Here is a 12,849-nt window from a genome sequence, read left to right as displayed (position 1 = left end):
AATAGACTTGAATGGTTATAGAGAACTATTTTCATTGTATGAAGCACTTACAGCATACTGGAACACAAATTTTGGATTCTTTATGTTTTATTGAGGGTTGCACATGAGGCCACATTCAGCTTCTTAGTGAGAGCTGAACGGGTATTATCACCTTTCTCCACCAGCCGGTAAGCTTAAATAAAGTTTCTCAGCTGCCAGTCTTGCCCTGAGATTAGTTGCCTTAATATTGCTCCCCTCAGGGAGCAATACTACAGGATGTTTTGACCTTTCAGGGGGTAGGCATGCCATCTACTTGCAAGGCAGCAGAGTGACAGCAGCAGCAGGGCTGCACCGTGGGGGTAGGTCCTACAAATATTCCTGGCAGCTCTTCAGTCAGAAATAGAAAGCACCGAGTGGCCAGAGCACTCTGCCTTTGGAGGCAGCAAAAGAGCTGATTCCAACTGTTTCTAGGAAGTCCTGGGCTCAGAACCAGACTAGTTCTGGTTCTTGTCCAGTCTTCATCGACTGGTCACTGCCACCTACACAGCAGCTGAGACCCATCCTTTTGGTCAGCCCCTGTGTTCCTTCTGGACAGGCACTGGATTTGTATTTACAAAGCAATGTAAAGCTTATGTACTGAATGCATAATTTCAGTATTGATAATAAAAAGAAATATGGTTAGAATTGAACAAAACTAAAAAATAATAAAATAATAATATCACCTGTCTAACTGCTTTGTCAAAAACATTCAGCAGGGTATTTTAGAGAGCAAAGTAGCTCTTTAAGCCCACCTTGTTCCTTTCTGTTCCTCCACACAGCAGGTAGCTAAAGGTTCCTTTGCCGACTCAGGGAAGCTGCGGGGTCGCTGGCAGCACGGGCGCCCATACGACCGTAAACCGAGGGGCAAAATCAGTCCCCTTGTAGTTAATGCTGAGGAGAAACCCTAAGGGGCGAGTGACCTGCTCGTTAATCGGGAGCGGTGAAATACCTGACACAGCCGCTCCAGGGCAGGAACGCTAGTGGAAAACGCTACCCTGTCCCGCCAGCCCAGCAGCCTCCCAAAGCCAGCGGCTAGGGGAGACGTCTGACTGCAAGGTCAGGGTGGTTAATCTTTCCCAAGTTTGTTTACAGGCGGGCTCACCGTCCCCCTCTAGCCGACTACGCCTTTACACCCAACCCTTCCTTCCCCCCTCCCGGCCGGCTCGGCTTCTCGGGCGAGCCCGCCCCGGGGCGGAGCTCCGCGTTCCCCAAAAGCCGCTTCGGAAGCAGGGAGCGGGATCGGGATTTGGATCAGGATTTGGGAGCTGCAGGGATCGGCCCGGCAGGACGCGGGGGTGGAGGAGACCTCGGTGGTGAGTGGGGAGGCGGCAGCTGCTGCCCCTCAGGTCGTGGTGGGGTGGGAGACCATCTTTTGTGTGTAGTTATTTCTACGGTCCTTGTTGCCTCTCTAGAGCCGGATCCATTTTAAGTAGCTAAAACTACTGTAAGCTGAAGTACACCGTGCGCTTAATACGGTGACGATTTTTTAACCAATGTATAATTCGATACGTGACTTTTCAAGCTTGTTCCCCAACAGGGGAATCTCGAGCTATTTAAGCAATGCATTCGTTTATGGAACCCGGGGTTTTGGTTTTATTCCGGTCACGCTGTGGTTAAAAGCAAGCAGACTTGCTTATGACTTTTGCAGAAAGCACATGGATGAATCTCTGTATTAATTCAACCCAGCAAGTATCCCTCTGTCATCACTCAAGTTCAGGGAACAACAATATATGTTTGATAAGGACACTATCTTTTTATAAAACTGAAGACTTTAATTTTTTCTCTAATGATGGCTGGTTTCCCTTTTTAACTAGTTTGCCACTCACTCACCTGGTATGGAATTCTTCTAAGGAGATACTTATTGTTTTTATTGGTATAGGGAAGAAATTCTGAGGAAGAAGCAAACCAAGAATTCGGAAAATGAACGGAAAATGAAACAGCTGAGGTCATGGGACGAAATTACTGGCTGGTGTGTTTTTTGGGTTTTTGGTTTTTTTTTTTCCTCTGTGATCAGCTCTGCCTCTTTGCTTTAATTTCTCCTTCTTCTTCCTACTTCTTTCTAAATTAAGGAAAGCTAGAAGGAAGGATGTAGGATCGAAGTGGAAAGACTCATATAGTTCATTTTCCATACTGGCAGGGGAGGAGACTAGTAGCCTTTCAGAGGTACAGACCTTGACCTTCACCTTGGGATATGTCAAATAAGAATGCCCTGTAAAATTTCTGCATTAGGGTATCCTACGTGGATATTGAAGCTTCAACTAATATTAGTAAATATATGTACAAATTGAAAACTTTATTTGGCAGTGCACAGCATTACAGAGAAAAAGTGCGTAGCCTTCACTGCGTAGACAGAGTGAAATACAAAACAAACAGAAAAAGGATATATTTTACTTTTATCAGTATTGTGGTATTTGTGATAGATGAAACTTTATTTTAGTATATTGGGGCGGAGGGAGTTAACTGCCAGTTTTGACAAGTTTCTCAGAAGCAAAGATCAGTGTGTGGCTGATAGTGGGAAAACCAAGTTTGGCTTTGTCTCTGTTAATTAAATGATCTGTCATTAATCATGGCAGAACAGGAATAAGATGATCTTGGAGCTAGAACTGGCTCCCCTCTATACAGTGCCATCCCCATGTGGCTCTGCTCCATTTGTATGGAAAAGCTGGCATAGTCTGTGCCTGTGGTCCTGACCTCTGTACTGCACTTTTTTGGCAGTATGGAAGGGTGTCCTTAGTTGCCTTTTCCTTGTTTATCTGTTTTTTACATCAGCAGTGTTCTTTGCAGTGGTCTAAAGAGTAAGATGGGTTTCTGTGCACGTAGGTGTTGAGTATTTGAAATTGTGTGCATTGGAGTTTCATCGTACTGTGTGTCAGAAGACCCAGGCAACTCTTCATGAAGTAAAGAATGATAAAAGGAAAACCAGGGCTGCAGAAACTGCTCAGGCATGCTGAGTGTCTGCAACTTCTGAAACTTCATTTAGATGCTGGGTTATTGGCACTTCTAGAGGAAGTGACTAAAGAAGGTTCAGCTGTACAAAAGGCTAACAAAAAGTAACTGGTGCATTTGTGATATTTTCCAGCTGGGCTGTACAGGCGAATAAACAAAATAACAGGGAATGTAAGTGCCAAGGGAAGTACTTTCAAGTACAATTTTCCCATAAAATTAATTGGCAAAAGATAACTGTAGAATCCAATGTTTAGGAGGATATTGTAGAAAATGGGAAAGTATTTATATTAAGAAGAAGGGGAAAAATAAGCTGTGGACAGACCTGCTTGGTTTTGGGAAGGGCAGTCGTGTATTGGCTGGACTGGTTCTATTTTTTCTAAGATAATTTAACATCTTGCAAAGCACATGCCATCGTTAATTATGATTTGTAGTCACATTGTCAAATTTACTTAACTGACCTCTAAGTTAGAGCAGCCTTTTTTATGTACAATGCCTTATATACCTGATTACAGTATTTTCATGTAATGTTCACAAGAACAAATATTGTCAACACCAGTAGCAGAAATAGGTCTTAATGGAAGCAAAATGGCATGTGCACCCTTATTTTCTGTCCCAGTGTACCAGTTCAGCTCATGTTAGTGCTGATAACTGAAAAAAAGGAAGCTTTGTCATGACTGTCTTAAAAGTTCCATTCAAGTGCAGGATGTAGCCAAACTAGTTCAGCTTGGTAAAAATCCTTGGAGGCTATTCACTGTAGTGCTCCTTAACATCATGCCTTAGGAGACAAACTGCTTTAACCTTTCATGATAAGGAGAGTGGTGGCCTAAGTACATAGTAGACATTGATTTGAACCCAGATGCCTTTGTACAGTATTCCTGACTTTCTTCTGATTGTCAATCGTATTACATATTTTTTACCCTTAGTAGGTTTGAAAGGCCCATTTTAAACGGAGCAGGCACAAAATTTTATTAAGTGTTAGCATGTATAAGATGTACTTACAGAAGCATAAAATCGCCTTATTTCACAGAAAGAGGAACCTATAATGCCAGCACTAAACTGGAAGCCCTTTATCTATGGAGGTTTAGCATCAGTCACTGCAGAATGTGGTAAGCATTTCCTTTACCTGTTCACATTACTTTTTTATTCAGATAGCATAGAACCAAGCTTGTTTTAAATAGAGACTATCAGTGACAGTAGTATATAGTGGTCTACAGCACAGGAGTTTTTTTGTGTAATGCTGACTGAAGATTTGCTGTGATCTGTGTTACCTTGTGAGAATACTTGTGTCTGTAAACCCTCATCCCTTGTGAGTCTTGTTTTTATACAATTTTTGCCTTTACATTTTATTATTTGATGTTTGTTTGATCTGTTCTTAGTGGTCATGAGTAAATACAGCTTTTGCTTTGCTACAGTAGACAAGCTAGATTTGATTAGATTTGAACAATTAAATTCAGTTTGTGAGCAACATAGAATAATTGCTGTAGTGAGACAGTGCGTCTGATGTTTTAGGCCTGCTCTAAAGACTGACCTAAAATATCTACATCCTTATAAAGTCATATCTGAAATGCATGTACATGAAAATGAAGGAAATGTGGATTTTCATAGTAGCAGAATATAGTTGGGCATGTGGTTGACTTTCATGGGAAGTCTGTCAAGTCAAGTAGATGCAATATAAAATTACACATAAAACTACTATTTTGTTTTCATAGAATCATAGAATAGTTTGGGTTGGAAGGTCCTCTAGTCCAACCTCCCTGCGCTGAGCAGAGATATCTTGAACTATATCAGGTTGCTCAAAGTCTTGTCCAGTCTGACTTTGAATGTTTCCAGGGAAGGGAAGGATTTCTACTTTCTTTATGAAACTTGTGCAACCTTGAGTTTGAAACTTCTCTTATTTGACTTGACTGAACAAGGCCAATAATACTAAAAGTTTTGTAAGGAAGACAAACAGTTCACAAAAGCTTTGTGTGTCTGGTAAACCTTGTTAGAACAGATGTAGTTAATCCTGATTCCTGTTAGTGCTTAGGTCAGTATTGAATGTTGAGGTGGTCCTTTTCCTAAAGATGAGCTCTGGAAGGATATGCTTTCTGAACCCTTTCATAAAGGAAGCATGAAGAGTGTGAACTGAACGTAGCTGTAGGAAAGCAATAACAGAAATAGGTACTGCTGCTCTTGCTTTTTTTTTTTTTTTTTTTTTTTTTTTTTTTTTTTTTTTTTTTTTTTTTTTTTTTTTTTTTTTTTTTTTTTTTTTTTTTTTTTTTTTAGAATCTGTATAGAGTGTCCTGTGGAATTTATTTGCCTTCAATGATGTGCTTTTCAAAGGTGTTGGTAGAATGCACATGCAAACTCTGTACTTGATTGTGATTGTAGTGTCCTATTCAGTGTAACTGTTTACAACCGGGCAATACCATGTTGCCTGAAAGTAAAGTGAATGGAGAATGTAAACACAGGGAGTAGGTAAGGCCTCTGACAAACTTTTAGAAGAAACAAGGTGATACAGCATGAACCACTTGTTTAAAAGAAAGTCTTGTTAAGAGACTTCTTTCCCATGGGAGTATTTTTATATATTTTGGTATATAAGAAAAGTTGCTGTTTCATAAATGATGTTCTTTGTTGTCTCTTGTTAGGTAAGTACTTAATTACTTTTCTCTCTGATTTTCCTTCAAGGTACTTTCCCCATCGATCTGACCAAAACACGTCTCCAGGTTCAAGGTCAGGTTAATGATGCCAAATATAAAGAGATCCGCTACCGTGGAATGGTGCATGCACTAGTCAAAATATGCAGAGAAGAAGGATTGAAAGCCTTATACTCTGGGTAAAATTAACTGACTTGCAGCAATGGCTTATGAACAGTCTGTTGATAAATATAAGCGCATAGTGTGTGAATTTTTGGATTTTAGAATTAGAAGGTATTTGGTTAGCCTTAATCCAGAAGTTGAAAGACCAGGCTAAGATCACTTCAGTGTTTGCACTCTGCAATAGAATTTTGTATTTTAAAAAACTCGTCAAACAAACAACAAAGCCTACTTGGAAAAAATAGCTAAGCATACAGTTATTCTCTACAGTGCTGCTATGGTTGGTCCATCTTGCAGAAGAAAAATTGAATTAACCTTTGTATGTAGATGAACATACTTTTCTTTAAAACACATAGGATGGTGGGGGAATTACATTTCAGACATGCCTGCCAGCTATTTTATAGATCACAAGTTGAGGCATATGGTCTAACAGTAATCCGTACACAGTTCATTCCTGTTCTTGCAGGCTTTATTTAAAACAAACAAACAAAAAAGCTCCAAAGATTGTTTTAAATTGTCTATTTAAATGAATCAGTCTTTCTCTGGTAGGTATCTTGTGTTCAGTCTCTCCTGCTCTAGAAAGTGTCTGCTGATCAGTTTTTTCCATCTTGAGCATAAACATTATCGCTGTTTGTTTTTACAGGATTGCACCTGCAATGCTACGGCAAGCTTCATATGGAACTATAAAAATAGGGACTTATCAGAGCTTAAAAAGAATGTTTGTTGAACGTCCAGAAGGTGAGTTGTTATTTTCCATTTCATTGAGGACTGACTCGCTTGAAGCTGGTTGTTTCCATTTGGTATCTTACTGTAGCAGTTTGAACAAGTCTACTGAGAAGACATTCCTTGTACTAGTTACAACAAAATGAGTCGGCAAGGATAACTTGTCAGAGCGGTTTTTAAGGCTTCTGTAACTGGCACTCTCTGGTTACAGGAGGGGAGGCATCATCCTGCCCTGATGCATCTTAAGATTTGTAAATCTGCAGCTAAACTCTTTCTCTTTGTTTGCAAAATAGATGAAACCCTGATGATAAATGTTCTGTGTGGCATTCTTTCTGGAGTAATCTCATCATCTATTGCCAACCCTACAGATGTCTTAAAGGTAATTATATACAGTTTGTCCTTAGTTTTTGTTCTCTCCTTGAGGAAATGCAGAATCTCCCGATGAATATAGGATTTGTTTTGTAGCCCTATTTATTCTCATCTTTTAACTTTTAAAAAATCAGTAACATCCTGAATTCTTGGAACCTCCTTCTAGTCCATACTAATTATTTGGAATTATGCACGAGGAAACTGAAGGCTGGGGAGGTAGTTGGATACCCATAACTTTTTGTGAGAGAATAATACACGATCATTCTTTTTGACTTTCATGCTGTAGTGTTTGTGTGGAAACCACACTACTTATTTCATCTGTACTTCTTGGTAACACTGTTTTACACTAGGATGTTTCTAAAGCTCAAAATAGGTGGAGATCAATTTAGAGGGAAGAGTTCCAGTGAGTGCTACTTGGACTGTATGATTCTTTAACTCTGTAGAGAGGCTTTGCAATCCTATATTCCATGGAAATAGTGTTCCAGCATCAGTCATTTAAAGCGAATTGGTGAAATGACCATGTCTTTAAAAATCTGTCAGTTTAGCTCAGTTGGTCAGAGCATTGTGATGATAACACCAAGGGTGTAGGTCTGATCCCTGCATGGGCCATTCACTTAACAGTTGGACTCAATGATCCTTGTGGGTCCCTTCCAACTCAGAATATGTGAAGTAATGCCAGTCAGTTACTTGAAACGGTTGATTGTATTTATCTTACAAAACTGGGGCTTGTGACTTAAATAGCTGCTTAAAAAAAAAAAGTCAAGAAAACTTTGTTCTCCCGAAACTACTAAAAAACTTAACCCTTCATAGTGCTATTGTGGTTATGTAGTGGCATTTCAAATATAAGCTTGTATTTCAAGTATGGCTTCAATTAGTTATATCCCAAAATTATGTCCACTTACCAAGTTGCTTGTTGCCAACTTGTACTTGGAAGTTACCGTGGCAGGTTTCCAAGGGCTTTCTTAGAAATTTATAGGGTCAAAGACCATGGTTCTCACTGGCTGAAACATTAATATTTTAACCTTTCATTTCAACGTGTTCCTGTGAGAACACTGTAAAGGGCATCCTGCAAAACCCGTCTGTCAGTCTAAATGATCTAAATGAAGTGTGCCCATACAGAAATAGAAGTGACTTCATGCAGCTAAGAATTCTACCACATACTTGTTCAAAATTAGCAGCTGCATTTGGGTAGTTAAAGCAAAAGATTATGTTATGGTTATGATAATGACAGCTCTTAATTTATATTCAAAAGAAATTGACTTTATTACTTAAAATTGTGACTTAATACCAAAACTGTATTAAGCTATTTTCTTGGTTGTATGTTTGAAAAATGTTTACCTTTTAATTTTGTCTTCAAATGAATCTCAGATCAGAATGCAAGCCCAAGGTAGTGTGATTCAAGGAGGAATGATGGGCAACTTCATACAGATCTACCAAAAGGAAGGCACTAAAGGATTATGGAAGGCAAGTTGTTTTTTTTTTTTTTTTTTTAACTTTATCTTACACTTTAAGTACACTTTCTTGCTCAGTTGAATTTTGTGTATTTCTACAGCGTTCTCAGCTAAATTATGGAGCTAATATGTATGTCATTTGTCATGACTGTTTCACTGCTGGTGTCCCAGTGCTTTTAGATGAAGGGTTACTGCCGGTCTTGTGTTCAAGGATTAGCTGCCACTTAGAAAAGGGAAAATAATTGTAGGCTTCAGTTAGGGTGACTGGCTCTAGGACTAGTTCAACAACTTTTTGCATGACACCTGTATGTTCTGTCTGTTTTAAAACATATACTGAAGAACACTGGACGCAGAGGTACTAATGAACATCCCCTCTATCTCAGGATTCTCATATTCAGTTCATAGATTGCTCTTGTGCCAATTACAGTAAATGACTATATAACAACTGAAGACACAAAATAGACAATTGTTCTGAAAGAGCTGGAAAATAGAAATGTTTTTTCTGTTAGTGTGTTTTTCTCTGCAAAGTTTCATGATCTCCCCTTTTCTGTTCATCTTCCTTACTTCGTCAGTTTTTCAGTTAGCAGCAAAGGAACACAGTTTTTTGGGTTTTAGCTGACTGTGGATGCAAGAACTGAGATATTAAGCAGAGATAGAAAATAGCATAAAGAAAATGAAATCACCATTCCTTGTGGAAAAATGATTTATCTGTTATTTCAGATTTGTGGTTTTGCAGCACACACATCTAAGATTTGTATTAATTAACCTTATTTGAATGAATAATGTCCTTAACACATTTGTGGTGTTGTTTTGTATTATAAGAGCTCAGCTTTTCTGATAATGCACAAAGGTTGACTTCAAACTTCAGCTATATCCTTTCTTTTGCCAGGGAGTATCACTGACAGCACAGAGAGCTGCTATTGTTGTTGGAGTGGAACTGCCTGTGTATGACCTTATCAAGAAGCACATAATTATGTCTGGATTTATGGGAGACACAGTATATACTCACTTCCTGTAAGTTTGTGTAACTGTTTGTGTAGTTCATCATTGGTTAATTCTTGTTATGGGGATGAGTATTTTGATTTATCTGTCATCAGTATAAATGTAAATACCCTTCTGATGTGTATAACTTTTTTAATATAATAACATCTCAAAGGGCAGCATGTAGCATGGAAGCTAATTTTATTTAGGACTTGGATTTAACTTTCTTTTGAAATATGGAAATTTCTTTTGTGAGTGGTCTGAATCATTCAGCTGTGTAAACTGAGGTTAGAATTTGCTAGCAAAGTTCCAGTTAGATATTATTCACAGGGGCACAACATCTGTTCAGGCATACTGTATAAGTGCTGCATAGCAGGTCTTCAAAAAAACACTTTTTATAGTCAATGAAAAGTAATTTTTCAAATCCATTAGCCAATGTAACTTTTAACTGAAAGGATTAAACAGCTATTACTACTGCCTGTTTCCTGAGGAAGGGGAATTCTTGTGCATCTTTAAATGTGGTAGATCAAATGTCATTAAACCTTTCTTTTATTAGCTCAAGTTTTGCTTGTGGATTAGCTGGAGCCCTTGCATCCAACCCAGTTGATGTTGTAAGAACACGCATGATGAATCAGAGAAGCCAACATGGGGGACACTCAAGCTACAAGGGCACTTTGGATTGCTTGTTACAAGTAAGTAATTCATTGTCAACATAAGTACTGCTGCCATCAATCAATGATTTTGGAGTAGAGCTCAGTTTTTCCAGTTCCCTAGAAATTAATCCTTGTAACTTAGGTGTGCTTTTTGCCATAATTCTCGAAGGGAACATACTGGCAGTAATGCACTTGGTGTGGAAAGTATCTACTGTTTACAGAAAGGAAGAAAGTTAGTGTCTGCTACAACTCTTACTTCCTTTTGGTGCTTGGATGAGGAGACTAAGGCTCTCAGTAGCACTCTGTCTTACTAAAATTTGTACAATGCCAGGCTGATAGGAAATGATAATTTTCAGTTCTTGAAGAACAAGATCTGGGACAGATAGTTTTTTTTTTTTCTCTGTTGCATACTGCATAATGGAAAGCCTAGTTAAGCCAGAGGCAAGGTCAGTCTCTGATCTTGATTACTTTGATATGGTTTCTTAAGTCTCTAAATTTGGTACAAGGTGGGAGCATGGCAGTCTTTTACATGGAGAAGAATGGATAGTAAGATATTGGTGTCCAGCTGTTGACTGAACAGTCCAAGTCTCACTGTCCAGCGACAGTGAAATTTTTTGAAGTCCATAAAGCAAACTGAAAAATTTCAAGGGAATGCCTAATGTGAGCTACAGGCTTGCATGCAGAACTCTGCAAGGCTTTTTCTTTTTTGAGTGTAAGTCCAGGAGTGCAATTTGGATTAATTTGCGTTGGGTACTGAATTACACAGACTGCAACTTTACCTACTAGGTAATGCTGCAGGCATTACTAATCTTGGTTTTATGTAGTGAAATTTTTCTTTGTTCCATCATACAGTATGCTTAAATGAAGGTTACAGGACTAAGCCCTTCTCTTTTCTGGTATAGCCCTGTTAGCTGAGATGCTGTGTAGATTTCTCACTAATAAAGAATTACATAAGTATGTTCTTATTCTGTTGTTATGGTTGTTTGTGTTTTTTTTTTTTCCCTAGACATGGAAGAATGAAGGCTTTTTTGCTCTATATAAAGGGTTTTGGCCAAACTGGTTAAGACTTGGTCCTTGGAATATCATTGTATCCTTTTCAAAGGTGTGCCAGACTATGAAGTTAGCCATACAACAACAAGTATTGTTTTTCACAGAATACTCAGTGTGAAAAGTGTCCTGTCAGCACAGACATTCCCTTTTTATGAATAGGAAGTTGTGTAGTTGACAGGTTTTTTTAGTCAACTGCTGCTGGTGAGTTTCACACAGAGGGAGTATTAAAACGTAATCTTGCAAAATAATTCTCTGTTATTCCAGTGTCAACTCTGTCCATTTTCTTAGTTTGGAGCCTCATTTTAAATAAAATTGACCAGATGAGTTAGGAATGGGGACTATTTCCGGAACTGGGGAAACTGTTGGCAATTACTGATGCAGTCTTTTTTTTTTATCTTAGTCTCGCACAATTTTGGTTTTATTTCAAGAGCCAGGTGATCAGAGCCCTGGGAAGTGGGTTGGTAGTAATGTTACTTTGCCATGAACGAACCTCCCATAGCCCCTCAAAGCTGAGATAGGAAAGACTCACAAAAGCCCCTCTAGGGGCTTTTGCAGTATTCTCCTGCATCCTCAGTCCTGTGGAATAGAGATAGGAAAGTAATTGGCATCACCAGCCTTAAAAGCAAGTTTCATTGTTCTGCCTAGTATTGGGTAAAAAAAGTGGTCAACCTGCAGCATGGCATAGGAGGGGAAAAAAGCGTGGAACACAGTTTCACACAGACACAGCTATCCTTTAATAAAGTGACCATTTTGTACTGCATGAACAGGAAACAGTTTTCCTTAATCAGCTGTCCCAGTTCTTTCTGACATATGAACAGCTGAAGAAATTGGATGCCTGACATGCTGAGCTGCATACTGAATTCTGTTAATGTACTGTCTGACTTTAGAGCAATGTCCAAGTTGTCTTGTGTATTTGCTCTTTATTGTCTGAACTGCTGGCCAAAGGAAGAGGTCACTGCAAGACTGTTGAGGGAGAAGAACCTATAAGTGATTTCAAGGCAAACTGGCTCCTGTAACCATGGCTTGTGTGATTCAGTGGATGATGTGCACTATTTTCTAGACTGAACCAAACATGGTGGAATACTGTCAACTGTTTCAGTGTTCTTGAATGAGAAGATCTGTAACACAACTTGATGCTTTTGAGACTCATGCAGTTTTTTTTATAAGAGGCAAAGAACAGGTTTTTTTCTTCTGTATTTATGTAAGGAAAGGAAAAAAATTTGTGAAAAGAAAAATTATTTTTCTTAGAGATAGGCAGTACCAAGGAGCTGGGCTTTTCCTGCTTTCAGAAATATATATGATTTGAGTGTAAAAGCTTAAAGCTTCTAATTAATTGCAAGTGTCACAAGACATCTTTGCAGGCTTTCAGGTCAGCAAAATACCTACTGCAGTGCAAAATCTGCTTCTGATTTTGGAGCTTTTGTGTGTTCTAAATCCTTAGATGTCTGTGTAATCTGCTGGGATAATCCAGCTTCATTTGCAAGTGTGGTTGCTACAGTTGGCAGTTTTGCATAGCTTGAAGAAAGTTTTTCTTCCAATGTATCATGATGATTTTCAGCATAAGCGATTCTTCAAGATATTCCTACTTGCAATTTACATATGAATAAAGTTCAAACAAGTTCATGCCCATCTGCTGATCTTGCAGTGAAACTTTCCATGCCTCTTTTGTTGGGAAGAACTACTTGTACTGGTTACTGGCTGTTACCTGTCATCTGAAAGGTGCACTGAGCAGTTCAGGCTGTGTCATGTAGGTATTTATGTGAAAAGAACTAACCCCTCCAAATTAGATCTACTATAAAGACTGCTTTCCTTCTTTAAAAAGCCACCCAATCCCAGAACTACTGAGCGCTTTCATATACCAAA

General features: G+C 38.8%; 1 protein-coding gene across 4 annotated transcripts in view; it reads left to right on the top strand.

Moving 5' to 3' along the window:
* The window catches only part of SLC25A30 (solute carrier family 25 member 30), a 34,339-nt gene extending 21,716 nt beyond the window's left edge, over positions 1-12,623 (top strand). For 2 of the 4 annotated variants that reach the window (XM_039382928.1, XM_039382929.1), the window contains exons 3-11: positions 3,992-4,070; positions 5,632-5,779; positions 6,403-6,497; positions 6,776-6,861; positions 8,220-8,315; positions 9,192-9,316; positions 9,840-9,975; positions 10,943-11,023; positions 11,784-12,105. In XM_039382928.1, coding sequence (XP_039238862.1) covers positions 4,007-4,070; positions 5,632-5,779; positions 6,403-6,497; positions 6,776-6,861; positions 8,220-8,315; positions 9,192-9,316; positions 9,840-9,975; positions 10,943-11,023; positions 11,784-11,825 — 873 coding nt within the window. In that variant the 5' untranslated portion in view covers positions 3,992-4,006 and the 3' untranslated portion in view covers positions 11,826-12,105. Of the gene's footprint in view, positions 1-1,208; positions 1,332-1,897; positions 1,988-3,991; positions 4,071-5,631; positions 5,780-6,402; positions 6,498-6,775; positions 6,862-8,219; positions 8,316-9,191; positions 9,317-9,839; positions 9,976-10,942; positions 11,024-11,783 lie in introns of those variants that run through there. The other 2 variants (XM_027720366.2, XM_027720369.2) reach the window with 2 other exon arrangements.
* The last annotated feature ends 226 nt before the right edge of the window (positions 12,624-12,849 follow it).

Source organism: Pipra filicauda, unplaced genomic scaffold (assembly GCF_003945595.2).
Source record: "Pipra filicauda isolate LSUMZ 115617 unplaced genomic scaffold, ASM394559v2 scaffold28_size6257848_pilon, whole genome shotgun sequence".
NCBI classification, from domain to species: domain Eukaryota; kingdom Metazoa; phylum Chordata; class Aves; order Passeriformes; family Pipridae; genus Pipra; species Pipra filicauda.
Note: the sequence above shows the minus strand (reverse complement) of the source record. Positions and strands in the feature narration are given on the sequence as shown.